This window comes from Meles meles, chromosome X (genome assembly GCF_922984935.1).
Source record: "Meles meles chromosome X, mMelMel3.1 paternal haplotype, whole genome shotgun sequence".
Lineage (NCBI taxonomy): Eukaryota > Metazoa > Chordata > Mammalia > Carnivora > Mustelidae > Meles > Meles meles.
Genome location: NC_060087.1, coordinates 21,989,187 through 22,008,626, shown reverse-complemented (window position 1 = coordinate 22,008,626; position 19,440 = coordinate 21,989,187). Strand labels below are relative to the sequence as shown.

At 37.9% G+C, this 19,440-nt stretch overlaps 1 protein-coding gene across 2 annotated transcripts; it reads right to left on the bottom strand.

The window, feature by feature from the left end:
• Window positions 1-6,409: 6,409 nt before the first annotated feature.
• On the bottom strand, window positions 6,410-6,718 carry LOC123935460 (small ubiquitin-related modifier 1-like). Of its 2 annotated transcripts, XM_045996282.1 has the most exons (2): window positions 6,548-6,718; window positions 6,410-6,481 (listed from the first exon to the last, which is right to left on the bottom strand). In XM_045996282.1, the coding sequence occupies exons 1-2, from the start codon at window positions 6,716-6,718 to the stop codon at window positions 6,410-6,412; spliced, it is 243 nt and encodes an 80-aa protein (XP_045852238.1). The 2 variants fall into 2 exon arrangements, with proteins under 2 accessions (XP_045852238.1, XP_045852237.1); XM_045996281.1 differs by having other exon boundaries at window positions 6,410-6,718.
• Window positions 6,719-19,440: the final 12,722 nt, after the last annotated feature.

Below are 19,440 nucleotides of genomic sequence, written 5' to 3'. Positions count from 1 at the left end.
AAATCCTGACTTGAGGGTTAAAAGGTTAATACGTTGGTTTTGTTTGTGTCAAATCAGATGACAAAATTTTTCTTATAAGGAGTGACCGATAACAACACACCTGGAAAATACAGGATTAATAGTTGAGAATTATTTACGTGCATGGTTTCCATACATGATTCATGGCACATCTTGTACCACAGAATTGCATTAGAGTTGATCAAGATTTGAAATATGGTTCCTGTCAGTTTGTAAATGGTCTTTGATCACAAATTACTTCACTTGGCAAATATTAGAGTCCATTTTTCTTTTCTACTTTATTTACACTTTCTCACTAAAGTATTTTGTGTTTGTTTTGGTGGTGTTCTACTTAATTATATTTAAATACACAAATGCACAAATTCTTTGATAGGAAAATTAATTGCTTCCTCAAAAAGCATACAGAAGGGGAATCAAGATTTTGAGGAGGAAGAAGGATGATGATAATTAAAGTAGACGCTAAAAAGCAATGAACACAATCCTCATTTGACCCATTTATTCGTTTGGTATCCCGAGATCCTCCATAACTAGATGACACTGCATGCTATTCTTCATAATTTTTAGGGCTATACATTATAAAATTTTAAAAGAAATTTTTAAAATATTGCCTTTTAAGTAATAGGCATGACTATTTCTCCTCTGGTGGATTACTAAGTTTCCCATTGCAGAAGACAGAGTAAAACCAGGTAGATTTAAATGGGTATATAGAAAAAAAAAGTTTAAAAAAGGGAGAGAGAAATGGCATAATATCTAGTAAAACAAGTGATTATGGAATTTTGGAATTACACAGAAATCAGAGAGAGAGTGAATTTGCCTAGTAAGGCATATTTCTCTGGTCCATTGATCTCATAATGACATTATATACTTATAAGTATCAATAAAAATGGAATCACTCTAACTACATTCTTCTTAGTAGTGTCCTTACAAATTAGAACCTTTTCAAGTTTAATCACTTAAGCACATGAGCATCTTATAGTTTTGTGTCCTTTTGGACTCTTTTAAGAGTTTCGTCCTAAATAATGAGAAGTCCCACATACCCTGCAAACGTTCCTTGACTGTTTTTCCTCATCACTCTTCTCAGCCTAAGTTTCCAAACTCACCTTTGGAATTGCTACCTCAAAAATATGTATTTAAAATTTTCACCACAATCATACCATTTTGAAAACAGCTGGACACTTCTGTTCCACTGAAAGCTATGTAGATTACAACTTACATCCCCATTATAGCCATTATTAGGTATTTCACTAATTCTTTCAATTCCTAATCTTATACATGGTATCAGATTTTCCATTTTTTAATTTTTGTTTTTGTTGGTGCACTCATTTATTGTACATTTTGGAATTGTTTCTGGTAGTACTAACTCTACAAAATGAACTACATAAGAACATGTTTTAAGTTGCAAAAAGTCCTAAGAACAATTATACAGAAGAGTAAGCTGAATATTACAAAGCAAAGAATACACACACACACACACATACACACACACACACTTTATTTATTTATTGAGTACTCAACTCTCTGAAAACGTATGTGTTAAATATGTTCTTTGCTTTGTAAATATATATGTTTATATATATATGTATATATATATATTCTTTGCTACTTAGGATTCATGATAGGCAGTTATCTCTGACTGTATGGAATAGCAACTCATAAGATAGCTTTCTGTCTTAGAAAAAGGAGAATGTTTTTATAATTAATTTTATTTCCACTGATAGAATAAGTTTCAGCACTGGAGGCAAATCACTTTTACTGTGTATAAGAAAATGTTTTGATTGCAATTCTTCCACTGGCCCCTCTGCTGGCCTACAGATAACTTCATTATATCTCCTGTCTTTCTGTTGTGTTCACTGATACATCCCTAGTGCCCAGAATAGTGCTGGGAACATAGTAAGAAAGAGTTCTCTATACATTTTGGGATGAAGTAATTAAAAGAAAAATTTTTTTTAAAGACTTTATTCATTTATTTTAAAGACAGAAATTACAAGTAGGCAGAGAGAGAGAGGAGGAAGCAGGCTCCCTGCCGAGCAGAGAGCCCGATGTGGGGCTCGATCCCAGGACGCTGGGATCATGACCTGAGCCGAAGGCAGAGGCTTTAACCCACTGAGCCACCCAGGCGCCCCTTAAAAGAAAATCTGAGTTAATCTGTCTAGACACCATCTAATTTGTTTCCTTTTATTTCAAAACTGAACTGAAAGTAAGAAGATACTCAGTACTTACTATCCCTTCTTCTTCATGTAAACTCACTTGTAAACCTGCCAAAAGCAATCATCTCTGGGTACCCTTCAAATAAAACTTTTCTTTTTTTTTTTTTTTTAAAGATTTTATTTATTTGACGGAGAGAGAGATCACAAGCAGGCAGAAAGAGAGGAGGAAGCAGGCTCCCTGTGGAGCAGAGAGCCTGATGCGGGGCTCGATCCCAGGACCCTGAGATCATGACCTGAGCCGAAGGCAGCGGCTTAATCCACTGAGCCACCCAGGCGCCCCAAATAAAACTTTTCTTGATGTCCCCATGCAAGGAACAGTTCCAGAGCTGTGTTCTCTCTAATGTTCCAGATGGACTTCCTCATGGCAGTTGACTCTTGACTCTTCGGCTTCCTTTGTTCCTGAAATTCCTCCCGGAATTTTATAGTGAGAAACGATCTTAATTTCTCTCCTCCCCCTCACTCATTATAATCCCATATCGACTGATGCCTTCTATGAATCAGTTTAATGACTAGTTTAAGGAGTGGTTAAAAGCGTTATTCTGGAATCTGATTGCTCAGTTCAAATTCTGGCTCCCCTAGTTGCAAGATTCTCGGAGCATGCTCCTAAATCTCACTTGTACTTACCACTACTTACCACTGATTCTAGCCCTGGTTGGTTCATATTTAAAGTTTTGCAGGTGTGGTTATGATTTTGTAGCGCTGGGTTAGATGTCGGTAGGGGCCAGAATGTAACATGTATCAAATAACAGTGTCTTCTCTAAAATTTATTTCATTTTATTTCTCAAGTAATTGTGAAGTAAATATTCTTTTTTCATCTCAATAAAGGTATCTAAAGCTCAGATGAGCGAGCTACCTTGATCCAGGTAACACAGTACCATTAATGGCAGAGCTGACTTTAGTATTATTATCTGGTTACTCACACTTTATTTCTTGAGCACTCCAGCAATTAAAGCCTTTGGGAGGGAAAAGGCAAAAGAACTGTTTGAGGGGGTTTCCTTGGGGAAACCGAAGTTGTAAATATAACCTGAAAGGCCATTGGTATTGGCATCTTATAAACTTTATGATATCTCAAGAAGATTATATAGCTGGATTAGATAATGAGATTGTAAATGTCTCTCAGTTAAATTAGGCTTTATCTGAAACCAGTTCCTTGCACGCCAGCTTTTGAAAGCCTCTGGTTCTTATAAATCATGATATACAATGACTTCAGCTAAAGTCTCTGCTAAATTTAATCAAGAACATTCTGTACAATGGACTCTCCTTTATGCAGTAGTAGGCACTAATGACTGGCTTGCATAAGTATATTTATCCTGGTACAGACAGTGAGGTATTGGCGTCTCTCTGCTGTATTTCTTGGGCTTTAAAACAAGCAGACAAGAAGCAATCCAAACAGTTTGTTTCCACATAACTGAGTAAAGTAACATCAGATTCTAAAATGTAGTCCTTGCCCACTCTCAGATGGTATGACTCAATCCAAGAAGTGACCACGAAGCGCTTGGATGTGACTTAATATGAATTGTGTCCTTACTTCATAAAATAGCATTTCATGATATTACTTTGTCATTAGACTACTGCAGGTTTTTTTTTCCAAGTATTTTTTTTGTAATAGTTAAAATGAACTATTTCCAGGCTCTTCTCCATGCAAAGCAGGAGAAATATAAAAGCTCTTTTTGATCTGGCATCTTGTATTAATTTAAATTGAATCTTCACTATTTGAATTTATTGCAGCAGATGTCCTCAGCTACCCAATTATTTTAGCACAATTTGGCACATATATAATTTTAAAAGATCTTGTATCTAGGCGAAGCATTTAATTTCCTACCAAATTAATCCCTTTGGAACATTACATTGGATGCCATGGTGATTAAAAAAAAGACTCTTTCATAACAGCAAGTTGCTCCAGTAAATACCCAGTACTCTGCACAAATGGAAGATCTGCATTTATTTCTTCTGTTATATATGCTGCAGGTTTTCTTATTACTAATTATGAACTCTTTCTCAGCTATTTTTAATAACAATGTATTCGGTGCCCTTTCCTTTCTAATTCTGGGTTTTTCTGTTCTCCTGTTTGAAGGAGATGACATGCTTTTCTTGACCCTAAAGTGGCAGTGAATGTGGATAAAAGCAGAATTCCTCAGCAATGTGGTCAGGAACAGGAATGATAATGTTTAAGATTTTCCTTAGCTAAATGACCTATACCTCAATATGCATTTTAAGCAATTAATTAAAATAAGTTAATATGTCCTAGTTACTATTGCTGTGTAACAAGTCATTCTAAAACTTTTTAGAGTAAAGCAACCATTTTATTATGTGCATAGATTCTGTGGATTAGATACTTAGATATGGCAGAGCACAGATGGTTTGACTGTGATCCATGATGTCTGGGCCCTCAGCTGGCAGACTCAAAGACCAGGGATGACTTAATGGCTGAGAGCTATGAAACTCTGAAAGTTCTTTCACATACATGTGTGGCACATAGTCTGGTATTATTAAAAGTCTGGAAATTCAGCTTGAAATGTTGACTGAAACACCTGTATACAGCCTTCCTTAGTATTTTTGGTTTTAATACCACAGTGGGTAGTTTTTTGAGGTAAAACATCTTAGAGGAAGGCTTGCTGAGATCAAGCATTCCAAGAGTACCCGATAACAGAGTCTCAGAATTCACCTATCATTATTCTTTCCAAATAGGTATAAGTCCAACCCAGAAGTCAGTCTAGATTCAAGGACAAAAGACACAGACCCTAACTAATTAGAGAAGTTGGAATGATTTGTGGATATATTTTAAAACCACAACAAATTTATCATCTAATAGAGTGATATATGATAGGTAATTATTTTCTGTATGCTTAAGATTGTTGTAGTCTATATATAACATTACACATCCCTCAACTGTTAGAGACCACCCATGGAAGTTCAGATAGAGTGCACAACAAAGTATTCACCATATATGTTATGCTCAACTTTGTTATTTTTTGTTTTTTACTTTAAAAATATTTTATTTTAATGAAGCTGGTACTGACAATGTTCATTTAAAACCCATAACCCAGGGATGCCTGGGTGGCTCAGTCAGTTAAGCATCTGCCTTTGGGTCAGGTCATGAGCTCAGAGTCCTGGGATGGAACCCCATGTCGTCATCGTCATTGTCGTCGTCATCAATGTCATAGTCGTCGTCATTGACATTGTCATCGTTGCTGGGCTCCCTGTTCAGCAGGGAGTCTGCTTCTCCCTCTCCCTCTGCCCCTCTCCCTCTGCCCTCCTCCCTCAGCCCCCTCCCTCTGCCTTACTCCCTCTGCCCCTCTCCCTCTGCTCCTCTCCCTCTGCCCTCCTCCCCCGCCCCCTGCCTCTGCCATCCTCCCTCTGCCATCCTCCCTCTGCCCCTCTCTCTGCCCCTCTCCCTGCCCCTCTCCCTCTGTCCCCTCCTTTTTTCCCTCCCTCTTATTCATAGGTGCACTCTCTCCCAAATAAATAAATAAAACCTTTAAAAAAACCCATACCCCAGGCCAAAAAGTACAAATAAAACCAAAAAGAGCAGTGTTACATTGAATACACCTCTGCATGGATAAGTTTATTAACTGCTAATGGAAATTTGGACTTTCCTGGGATCTTCTGATGAGACTTTTCTTTTATCTTAAACTGCTTTCTCCTTAGTGAAGTCGTCTTTGGGGTCAATCATTACTCTCACCATTGCTATTATCTCAGCTCCAGCCTGATAGTACTCTTATCTTGGTCCAGACACTCAAATTCTAAAAGTAGCTTCAAGTTAAGGAAAGATCATTTTCCACAGTTCAGTTCTCTGAAAAACTTCCGTCTCCCACTGAAAGTCATAGTCCATGAATGTAGCAGTAACATGTTAGAACTGTAGGGCCCATTAACGAGACATTTTTAACACTGGCATTGGTTGATCTTATCAAAAGCATAAAAGTGCACAGTCCTGGCCTCTCCATGTACACGTGTAATTTTTTAAAAAGAGAGAGCAATATATGAAGGAGGCTGAGGTTTGATTTCTAAAAATCAGCACAATGAAAAATGGTAGTGAAAAATGGTCAACAGAATTCAAATTATCAGATAGTTTAAAAAGATGTGGTGCCAGTTTTCAATTCTATTTCGAACACCACATTACAAAATAACTATTTTTAAAAATAAAAAAGGATTGAGGGTAAAGGAAAAAAAGGTGAAAGGGGTACCTAAATCATTGAATGACCCCCAGTTTGTTCCTGATAAACTTCAATTACATCATCTTCCTCCATTCCTAGCTCCTCGGCGGTGTGGTTGTCATCAATTCTCTTACCATCAAAGAGAAATCGAATTGAGTGCATTGGAACTCCTCGTCTTTGACAGTAGCCTTCTTTGAGTTTCTTCAGAGGTATTGTCATTTTCACTCTGAAACATACCTCACTGCTATCCTGTCCGATGATTTTGAGTTTAATGTATTCTTCTGGGTTCTTCCCGTCTACATCCTCATTGGAAGGGTTTGCCTCCTGGACATCATCCATGGTGCGGTTGGCTTCACTCATTGTCTCCGCACGGGAGTGGTGCGAGCAGCAGCCTCGAGTAGGCAGAACCTCAGTCCGGGGTTTTACACGTCCGTCTCTCCCCTACAGCACGATGCTGTGACTGACTTGCTATGCTCACCTTTGAATTCTGCTTTGGAATTCTTGATCACGTGTCATAAATTTTCTTTATGATCCTTAGGGTTCTACTGACCTTAGTATGTCATTTGAGTTTTTTAATTGCTCCAACTCAAGAGCAAGCTTACAATAATTAAGAAGAAGAAGGGGATAAAAGGGAAGCATATAAATCAGCAGTATTAATGAACATCTCTTAGTCATCTGTCTTGATTTGGGCTCCCCAAAAATTAGACAGCAAGGAAAGGACTTTGGGGGATGTAATTTATTTGAGAGGTGATCCCAGGAAGGATAAGAAAGGAAAGTGAGAAAAGCCAGCAGAGTATATTAATGTTAGGTGTTTGCTATGGTCCACTGGGGCTCAAGGTGCTGAGGACCATCTGAGATAACACAGTAGACATGCCTCAGAGTCATCTGTCTAGATGAATAAGAAGCAGGAACATCTTAACACCATTAATCATACCCATAGTTTGAGATATGGGACCAGGTGTATCAGGGATTCTGCAGTTACCCATTGTTTTATCCCTTGTTGCCTAGAAAACTCTTAGAGAAGATTTGCCACTCAAGCTCTTGAGAGAGGGAGCTGTCAGAGGGTGTGGGCATCATCTACTGAAGATCCCAGGTGATTTATTTGGGACAAGGGGACATGGAACTGAAGTATCAACATCTCTTCCATCTTGGCTTTTGTGTGTGATAATTATGATTTTATAAATGTATTACATTTACATAGTTAAACAAAAGCAAATAATCTGAAAGGCATACAAAAAACAAAAGTGTAACTGCTTGTTCCACCTTTTCCCTGTCTTTATACCTTGTGCCTCTAGAGGCAGTCCCTTACAATTCATGACATTCTCTTATTTATCTCCATATTTCTAAATATGCATGTCGTGATTTATCTATCTTATAACTTGTGTATCACTTTCCTGTTATGGCCATTGAGAATTTAATTTTTTAAAAAAGATTTTATTTATTTATTTACTTATTCATTCATTCATGAGAGAGAGAGAGAGAGATAGCATGTGTGAGTGGAGGAAAGAGGCAGAGGGAGAATCAGGCTCCATGCTGAGCAGGGAACCTGATGCTGGGCTTGATCCCAGAGTCCCAGGATCATGACCTGAGCTAAAGGCCATCCAGGTGCCCCTGCCATTGAGAATTTAATGTTTCACCTTATCTCACCTCCCTCCAATTTTCCCTCCTTTCCTTTTTCCAATCTCATTATTTCACAATTTCAGGGTAACTCAATATTCATATTATTTTGACATTACAAAAATTTTCCATTACTAAGACAAATAATATATAATGATAATGGATCCTTGCTTGTAAAACTTCTGATTATCCTACAGAAAAGTATTTTCTTCCTTCATTTGCTTTTTTAAGTGTACCTACTGGTAATTCTTTCCACATGCTCTATATGGTCTGTAAAATGTATTTTAGCAACATTGTTCATGCAACATTTCTTTTTTCTTTATGGAGATGTCTTCACTGGTGACCTCTATAAAGTTCATTCACAACTAGCATACTGCATAAGAGTCGACCTGAGATTTCCCTTTACCTTTATTATAGAAATTCTCTGCTTTTCATCTTACATGACTTTCTTCCTGGCTCCCAGAAGTCATGTCTTGTTCTCTCTTGGTGTGTTACCTTCTTTTGGTAAATTACATCCCCCATTAGGTTCCTGAGAGTTTCCATGGAAGGAAAATTGTTTTGAGGGTGAATTATTTCTGTAAGTGTGAAAATCTCTTTATTTTACCTTGACATTTATTGCCATTTTAAAGTCATTATAACATTTTAGCTTGAATATCATTTTTTTCAGAATCCTGAAGGCATGCCCAAGTTGTCTTCTAGTTTCTAGATGTTAGTACTGGGAATTTCTGTGCCATAACCTCCAACCTTTTGTAGTTAACTTGCTCTATGTGCTGTTGCTCTTGGCTTAGTTTTGGTTTTCTTCTTGAATGCTTTTACGTTCTTCCTTTCTCCTTTTTGTAGTAGTATCTTGTAGTATATGGGTTCAGTGGGTCCATTAATGTGATGGTTCTGCCTCTACTTTCGGGCCAACATGGCATTTGTCTCTCTCGCACTTTTTTTTTTTTTTTAAGAACTTTTACAAGCCAGGTATGAACTTTCCGATTTGATTCTTTGATCATGTTACCAGTTCTCTCCTACTTTCTACCTCCTTGCCTTCTTTCTACTTTGGGGGAGTTTTTATTGACTTTATTTTATTGCATTTCTACATTGGTGCTGTTATTTTTTATTTCTAAGACATCATTTTTCTTCATATCCTTCTTCATATGCATTCTTTTCTGTTTCCGTGTACACAGTGCCTCCAGTGAATATTAGTTCATCAATATTTGCTCTGATTTGTCTGAAGATATTAACTATATTTATTTAAGGTTTCTTCCTTTTCCTGCATTATCTTGTTTCCTACTTCATTTTTATTTTGAGTTTACTTTTGTCTCTTTCATGTTGAAAGTTCTTTTCAAGTACTTCTTATCTTTAATTGTCTATTCATATAAGAATGAGGCTTACCTCCATTGCATAAGGAAGAGTAGCATTTATACATAAAAATGGCAGATGGTAGTTTAGAGATCAGAGGAATGGTATTGTCCTCCACAATTGCTAAATGGCCCAGAAGATCTTCTCACATTAGGATTTGTGTTGAAACTTCTATAGATCCTTGAGTTCTTTGATATTTAACACATAAGTTTAGATTTTAGTACATTTTATTTCCAAGAGGAAGGTCCACAGCACTAATCATTTCTTGAAAGATACCATCCTCTCAAAAGATTAACTGGCCTTGAGGTATAAGATGCTAGAGATACACCTCAGCTGTTAAAATGGCAATTGTCTTTGAGTGACACATTGGTGTAGAGTTACTGGAAATAACACAAATCTAAAGATTCATTCTAATATGGAAACAGGGAAAATTAGTTTAACATTCCTTAAAATGTTTATTAGGTCCTCTGGGACTTCTACTTTTAAGAGGAAGTCAGAGACAGAATTTATTCTTTTACCAGAAACACTTCAGAATCAATTTTAAAAAATGGTTTTGAAGACATAGGATACCAGGCAGTAAATTACATTGATTCCTGAGAAGTGGGAGGCAAGCAAGGTGAGCTCTGTGATTATCCCACGTTATTGCCTTGAGAGACTGTCCAAACCATGGTACAGGGAGGGGAATCCAGGTAGAACTTGCTAGACTTCTTGTATTTTGGAGATGGGACTGTGAGTCCAGGGAGAACAAGGTGGCTGAGGTTTGCACGACAGACTAATGGAGATGAAGTAGCTGCACAAAGAATCGTCGGGGGTTCCCACCAATTGGTCCTCAAGAGTACTGATGGCTACCTGCATGTGAGGTAACTACCATAGGCCATGGGAAAAACCATCAGAGAGGACTGCAGGGAACAGTGCTCAGATCTTTTACAATTTCCAGAATAGTGCTGCTTCCCATCAACCAGGCTGGGAAAACGTAATTCACAGGATGAAGGGGGATTACTCAGAAGGATTTTGTCTCAACTGTGGGGAAATTTAACCCTAGACTAAATGCTGCTCTGACCTGGCCTAGTAAAACTTACCTTTGGAGAGCTTAGGCTTACCCACTGGAAGAAGGTAGAAAGGAAATTCTGATATACTCGGTAACATTCTATTTATTGAGCTGGGATATGATTGTAAGAGTTGTGATACCATCAAGATGAATATTTTTTTAGATCCGAAAATTAGTGAGCAAAACATCTATTTTAAGAAGTTAAATAAATGAATATAAAATAAGCCCAAAGAAAAGGGCAAAGAGAAATAAGAAGGCTAATTAACAGTAGGAATGCACACATAAAATAGAGGATCACCAAAGCCAGTAGTTGGTTCTTAGCAAAAAGTTGGGAAACTTACAAACTCATGGTGAAATTGATAGGGGGACGGCCAGGGGAGGGGGAAGGAGTGGGGCAGAGAGGGAGAGAGAGAGAGCAGGAGGGTACAAGAGCTATATCAGGAATGCAAAAGGTTGTATAACTATACCTGATAAAAAACACTAAAACAAAAATACTAAAAGACTTTTGATCAACTCAGTGACTTTTAATTTGAAAAATAAAATGATAAAACATTTTTTTAAAACCAAATTAATAAGTGATTTGAATTTCACATATTCCCAGTAATTTTCAGCTTCTGATTACACATAAGAGTCTAGGTTTAGATCAGATTGGATGGATAAAAATGAAGAGGAAAAGGTTTTTGGTGTTTTGTTGTGTTAACTAAAAGCTGCTTTTGTTTAACTATTAGCGCAAATGGCCTCTAAACATTTCCCTGGGAAGTAAGGCTTCTTTGAGGTAGGGAGATAATGGTGTGGTGGACAACCTCTAAAGTGGCCCTCGTCTCCTGATACCTGCTTCCTCTGTAATCCGTTCATCTTGCATAGCCTGTACCTCGTGACTTCTAACAATAAAATTAAATAATAAAATACAGCCCAGGAGATGAGATGTCACTTCCAGGATTAAGTTATAAAGGACAGTGGCTTCTGTCTCGCCTGCAGGCTCTCTTGCTCTTTCTTGCTCTGGTGTAGCCGGCTGCTGTGCTGGGAGCTGCCTTCGGGTGGGGCCCGCCTATTAAAGAACCCAGGGAGGTCACTGGTCAGCAGCCAGAGAGGAACTGCTTGCGCACAACAGCAGTTCGAGTGAGCTTGGAAATAGATCTTTCCCTCTTCCAGCCAGGAGATGATGACAGCCCCTGAGCCAATTCATCTAGCTAAGCTGTGCCTGGATTCCTGTTCCACAGAAATCATGAGATCCTAAGTGTTATTTGAAGACCCTAAGTGTCGGGGCCATTTTGGATGCAGTAATAGAGAACTAATTTATTAACAGAGATTGATGATCTGTGAATGGAATAAGTCTCCTAAATACCAAAGATGGAAGAAATTGGTAACATTGAGAGGCAACGTGGCAAGCTTCTGAGCGAGGCTTCAGAGATTTCTGGTAGTTCCCATTCCATTGGTTGTTGGCATCTGCTGTAAACTATCATCACTGAGTTCCTGTGCATTATAAAATACCAATGTCAAGACCAATTTTCTCAAGTAAAACCACTCTATGGAAACCAGGAACAGAAGCAGCAGCTGATATATCGACATGGCAGGTAGCAGTCAGGAATTGCTTGTTTCATTTTTAGCAAATTCTACACATAGCACAAGAGACAGCAAGTAGTGTCTTACCTTTCCAAAAATGCCTATGGCTCTTAACAAAAATAAAATCATCCCTATCTTCTGGCTGAAAAGTCAGAAACTCCACTTTTATACATGGGGACATAAAGTTATCTGACATAATACATGCACACACACGCCTGGTTGACACCTGTACCTGCGGCTGGGTTGCTTATGCCTGTGTATGTATTCACTTATTTGTGTAAATAGGACAATAGTTGTGTGAGTGAAGGACAGTTACCAGACGGCAAGTGTGTATTCCTCAGGAAAGAGAGAGAGAGGGCAGGAAAGACACACATTATTAAACCTTCCCATTTCCATCTCCTTTATAAAAAGTATTGCTGTTTTTATTATGTGAAATAATAAAGATATATTTAAATGCCTATAAAGATTAAGTTACTGTGACTGCATTATTTTGGAGGACTCTGTTGATATTTGTTTTTGACGTGGTCTTTAAGTATCCTAACTCCTTAGGCACATTCAACAGAGACAGGTGGTAGACAAGGAAAGCAGGAGGCTTGGGGTCGGCTTCCATGCAGAGTAGGTAAGCAACAAAAGCAGTCACCTTCTGCAATATTGCGGAGTGGCTTTATTTTCTTTGAAAGATCTGAAGTCATTCCCCACCCCCACCTTAAGCCATTCTGAAAAGTTGCAAAAAATTGATTAGAGGAGTCAATTAACTGAATGATAATGAATCTGAGTTGATACATTCTCAATTTAGTTAAATTTATTCACTGATGTAAGAAGTTAATTTGACTTTTTTTTCTTTTTTTTTAAAAATTCCTGGTTTTTTATGAGGGTTGTTATCTGTGGCATTACATAAAAGCCAGGCAATTGAAATATTACTAGAAATTGCACTGGGTATTGAGTTCTAATATAGAATATAACAGCCTGAAGGGGAATATTTAGGCAGTGGACATCAGAGTGCTACATAGCTATGGTATTTTATTCAATTTTAAGTGGAGTATAATGAAACCCAAATAAGAGGTCTAAAATCCTGCATATTTGTCTTAAGCATTTTGATCCTAAGGTTTTGTGAGATTGTTTTTAGTGCTTTTTTTTTAATGTTTTCATTTTGTTGTTTTCCCTACTACTAAGCAATTGAAATAATTATTTTTAAATGAACTTTATCTTAGTAATTGGTTTCAAAAAACTGATTTATTTACTAAGAAAACATCTCATGGTCACGTATGTGTTTAGAGTCTCTTAAGAATTTTCTTAATGATCATCTAGGATACAAGTCTATTTTTATTTCATCTTAAGATGATTCTGAGAGTTCTTTTGGTAAACAAGTAATATGTTTAAAAGTTGTGACTAGATTTCTGGGATTTGAGAATTATTTGGATTTTTTTATTAGACTTTGGTCCTGATAGCAATATTTGAAAATTTATTATATATGGTGACATAGCAAATCCCCCAAACGTAATGGTTTAAAACAATAAACATTTATCAACTCAGAGTTTCTGAAGCTCAAGAATTTGCGAGTGAGTTTGCTGTGTGGTTCTGGCTCAGAATCCCTTATGAGGTTAGCATCGAGCCAAGGCTGATGCTCCCGTCACCTCTTCCTGGACAGGGGCTAGAGCATCCGCTCCCGGGTCACTCACATGGCTGTTGTCAGGACGCCTCAGTTTCTGCAAGTGCAAGCCTTTCCCTAGGATTCCTCACGATGTGGCACCTGCCTTCCTCCTAGGGAAAGTAATCCCAGAAAGAAGGAGAGCAAGCAGGAAGGCACAGTGCCCATTATCACCTCTGCCTTCCAAAGGGGCACACTGTCACTTGGGTTTTATTGTGTTGGTTGCATGAGGCCAACCCTAAACCTATGTGGTCGGGGTCCTATACATGGGTGTGAATAGGTGGGGGCCATTGGGGACAGTCTTGGAGGCACGTGTCAATAGTAGTGTATAAGTCAAGGCATGAACAGACACACAGACCCACTGGCAGTGATCCAGAATACGGCATCCAGTTTAGTATATATTACGTCAGTGTGGAAGTTGGTTGGTCAAGTCTTTCTAAGGCTCCTGCTTCTGTTTCTGGTGTCTGAACTCAGCAAGTGGGAGAGAACAAGGCAAATGAGTTTACAAAGACAGACTGGGCACAGCGAAACCTGTGTGGACAAACTGGAGAAGATAAAGACAAACTAGAATATAGGCTTGTGTTTTATCAGCTCCATCTCTGGTCACGTGGGTGACTGTCGGATCAGCTGAGGCCCTTCACCCTACCCTGGAACTGTTCTAAAACCTGGCTTAGGATGTAGTGAAGGACACAACAATTTAAAAAGTTGCATGTCTGGCTGCCACCTCCACCCCACCATGGTAACCCATTACCTCCGTGACAACCTGTATAAGCAGCAAGAGGCCCCGCCTTTCCTCATCCTTTAGAGCATACTGAAGTGTGTGCCTTCACATCTGCCTTCTACATAATGCACACATCTTCACTGAGTCCAATACCAAACTGGAAATATACAGCAAAGAGAATTTGTAGAATGTAGTTTGAATGAACCTAAAGTAATACAGTACAAAGCCATTCCCGGGGTTGGGGGTGGGGTGTAAAGGGACCAGAACAAGAACATGGCTGGTTTTCCTGAGCATATTTTTAATTTTTTTTTAAGATTTTATTTATGTATTTGACACAGAGAGAGAGAGATCACAAGTAGGCAGAGAGGCAAGCAGAGAGAGAGAGAGAGAGTAAGGGAAGCAGGCTCCCTGCTGAGCAGAGAGCCCAATGTGGAGCTCGATCCCAGGACCCTGGGATCATGACCTGAGCCAAAGGCAGAGGCTTTATCCCACTGAGCCACCCAGGCGCCCCTTCCTAAGCATATTTTTAAAAGGAACTTCTCAGCAAATGTTAACAAAAATATCTGTAGTTGATAACACTGCTGTGTAATTGAAATCTGCAAAGAGACTGGAAGTCAAGAGTTCTCAGCAAAAAAATTTTCAAAATATAAGTATGAGGCGTAATGGTTATATTAATTAACTAGAAGACAAGGGATCTGGTCTCACAGTAAGCATATATTAAATCATCTTGACATACATCTTAAATATCTCATAAGCTGAAAGACAAGGAAAAAATATGTTGGTCTCATGCATCCAGTGGTAGGCTCCATGTTGTATGCTCTCTCTCCATGACGGTGGCAGTTACGGGAAGAATTTCAGTGGATGTTACAGGTGTGGGTGGAAGGATCATGGAAAGAAGTGGAGTGAGAGAGGAAATGGGAACTGAATGTGCTCAGACGAGTAGCAGAGGTTTCAAACTCATTGATTTGGTAGCTATTTCCAGTCACTCTGTTATTCCTCTGTACACGTGAGGAAGAGAGAAGAGTTGAATTATACTTAGGTCCCGAATTGCCCACAGTCTAAAATGTAGCTTTTTCCTAACTTCCAAGAAGCCAAAACAAGTTGCGCGTGCACTCATGTAGATCATGGGCAGTTATGGTGTAAGGAAACCTGACAGGGGTTCCCTAAACGTGTGATTTTATTCAGATCATAAGACAGCACGTGTCTTTATGAAATTGTGCAGGTGACAAGTGCATTGCTATATCTTGGGGCCGTCACCACAAATGTGCATATTCAGCAGCTCAAACATTAATATCCTCTCATTTTACATATCTTAGCTAAGTGTGAAAAAGCTTAAGGTCATGAAGATTGTAAAGACAGAAGTAGTTCCAATCGTGGGTTTGATAAGGTTTTTTAATACACCCTTGTTTACCCCTCTTTAGGATACTAAATCCATCTTACTAAGTAAGAAAAGACTCAAGACACTCATGCTAATTTTCTACTCTCATCACATTTCAGGAAAAGAATTGACAACTTACATTAATTTAATTTTTAATTTCACTGCCACAGGAATAGCCAAATACATACACTCTATTGTTTTAATTATACGAATCTTGTTCTGATTATAGGTTATCATACAGTGGGGAAACAACAAAGGAAATAGTCCCCAATATCATCTTGTCTTCTGCATCTCAATCTTCCTGTCCTGTCCTTGTCTGTATGAATTCATATGAAGATGTTACATAGTCCTGGCGACGTTTCTCTCTCTGTTTCCCTGTCTTAATACGTCATGAAATAATATCTGAATTTCCACCATCTATTGGGCCTTTCAAATGGCTGCTAATAATCCATCATGTACTCACACTGACTCATTATTTTTTATTCATTTTGTGATAGGTAGTCACAACTAAAAGTAATCGTTTTACTACTGTCACTGGTTTATTTCAAATTTAAATATATTCAAAAGTAAAGCCAAAAGTCTGTTAATTCAATTGGAAGCATTTTAAAACGTTCAGTTACCATGCCATCAGTATTCCCTGTGCAGTTTGAAGATTAAGTAAATGCAGTGCATTTTTGCTAAAAGTATCTCCTTAGATTTGTTATTTATGTTGAAAACATGTAATAATTAACTAGCAGAATCTCGACCCAGCCACTTGGAGAAAGTGGAGATTCTCTTTAAGTATTAGCAGCATCAGTTCTAAGGTCGACAACTCCATGGTGTCTTATTAAAATCTCCAGTCTCCCCTCCACACAGGTGCACTGAAAGTCTTGCCTTTCTTTCCTTCTCTATGGCTGGGAAGGGTATATGCAGATCATATGACAAGGTGTATACAACATCAATTGATGCAATAAAAGTCATAGCCTGGAGTTTCCCAAATAGATCCTCCTCTACGTGGGGAAGCAAACATGTTCTCTATATATTTTCATGTTGTAGTGAATTATATGTCTTCACTTTCAGGTTTTTCAGACATGAGTTTTTTAAACTGTTAGAGTCCATTGGGGAACATTTGAGTATCTAGAGGAGAATGGACGTCCTGGGCTATTTTGCAGGTCTGGCTGGGTAGAATAGAAACCGGTCTTGAGTTCCTCCCTCAGTGGCAAAGGTTAGAGTGCTAATCACAGTATTTCATTTTATGAAATCCCATAACTCCAGAAGACAGTGTTGTTTGACCCCAGAGAGGGAGTCGACTTGTCTACATGAACTGCTTTTTTCAAAGCAGAAATTGTATGGAAAGCATCAGGATTGTCACAAAATGTCTTCACTGCGAATGCATATGCCCTTGGAAAGCAGGAGGCTTCATTTTCGTTGCAGACTGTTTTTGTAAGGTCTCCAGATTGCTGGGGGTTTTGCTCTATTATTAACATAATAGATTTTTAAAATCTCTTTTTCATTTGCATTTCTTGGATTGCTCCTAACAACTGATATACTCCATGCAGTTAGAACAACCTTTCGTTGGCTTTCTTCAGTATTGTCATCCCAGTAACTAATATACTACCTGGGATGTGGCAGGCAGTGCTGCGTCTGCTTGACCAGACTCGGCGGGGCAGTTCATAGGTTCCACAGTGTTTATTCCCAGTGGCACTCGGCTGGGACTCAACTGTCCCAGAGAGCTGACAATGCCTCTCTGTCCTGCTGTCGTCCAGTGGGACTTCTCGAATGGTGCCTCATGCCACCAAGAGCACCTCTTGTTCAAAACCTAAGCTATAGAACCATCTAATGAAGTCACTGAACATTTTCCAAATTGGTTCCTAGAGAATCATTGATTAAATTGATATAAAACTGAAGATATATAGGATGATTACTGTATCCTATATAGTACAGTATTTCAAAAAAATACACTAATGTTCTAGTGATATTTTTCCATACAACAGATCTCAGCTGCAATGGTAGGTTGATTAAAAAATCGAAATTTCACACCTTTTTATTAAAGGAGCTATGTGAATGATATATATTTCTGTAATACAGAGCTTGCTTAGAATTGATAGGAGAAGCAAATAAAAGTTTAAAAAGCACTTAGTTGCAATGTATTATATTTGTTTTCAAAGTATTATTTTTCAGCAGCCATTAGCACATGAGTATTGACAGTGAGAGTACCTTCTAAGTATCTTTTCCTTCAATATAGTATTTACTAAATATTTTCCCCTTAGATCATCATAACTGCATAAATAGAGGAAAATCTTGATTCTTAATGATAACAGTTTGAGAACAAACCACTGTCTGTGGCTGCAAAATAATTGGAATATAACTCCTTCAAAGGGGGATGGTAAAACTGACATTAGCAGCTACAGGTTAAATTGTTTCAAAGCCCTCAGAAAATGCAGAAAATCACAATAATTGCTATTTATCTTTTCTCTGGATCACAACAGTCAGTCAACAAAGCAGACCAAAATACTGCAAGACCTAGCTTTACTGAATTTTCCCTAAAGTTTTATTTCACATTTTTAGGGAAAGTTTATTAAAAAACAAAAACAAAAACTTATCCTTTTTACATCAACAATCAATATAGCTCATGTTTAACTAGATTCATTTTTTCTCCCTTCTCAACAACCCTAGGATCTAGGTTTTATTGTCTGGGTTCACCTGAACTTACAGTTACAAAAATGATGCTTCAGTGACCCATAATCTGTAGTCAAGGTAGTTCATCCTTTATTAGACCAGCACTATATTTGAGAAAATATGAAATATAAAACTATAATTATTGAAATTATAATTTCTTAAATATATGAAAATTATTTGACTTTTAAACTATCAAGAATGTGTTATGAATCTTTGATTAAGTAACTAAGTCATATCAATATACCCCCATTCACACTTCAAATGGCTTTTGGAATCATGTTTCAGCAAATGTTTCCTGGATATTTACTTGGATGGAGTAGAATACTTGCTACATTCGTTTCAGTTACATTTGAGAGGATAAACTTCCTCATACCGTTGAATGACTTGAATACAACTTTAACATTTTTAAAGGGAGTTATTTTAAAGCAAAACCTACTAGTTAAATGAAAGTCTAATACATCTCACCCATAATTACCTGTTAAAAAATGTTAAGATACATCATCATCACTGTTCTATTGATTAGACACATACATGCACCATTGGTGAGAATATCAGTTGAGGCATAATGCTGGGAAGGAAAAAGGTGAGTTAGCAGGATCTATAAAAATAAAAATAAAAGGAACACAACTTAAAGTCAGTTTTTTTTTAAATATTTTATTTGTTTGACAGACAGAGATCACAAGTAGGCAGAGATGCAGGCAGAGAGAGAGGGAAGCAGGCTCCTTGCTGAGCAGAGAGCCCGATGCGGGGCTCGATCCCAGGACCCTGGGACCATGACCTGAGCGGAAAGCAGAGGCTTCAACCCACTGAGCCACCCAGGTGCCCCCAAAGTCAGTCTATCTTTTAGAAATAACTCACATACATACTATTATGTTTCTGTTTACTGTTTTCTTTTTTTAGGAAAAATAAGGAAATAAGTTGATTATCTATGCAGATGACCTGATCAAGTAAAATAAGATAAATTCACACAGTGGAATACTCTTAATCATTTAAGGGAATAAGGTACATCTGTAAGTTCTTATCTGGAAGGTATTCATAATGTATTAATGAAAAAAAGATGGTTGAAGGTAAACATATATAT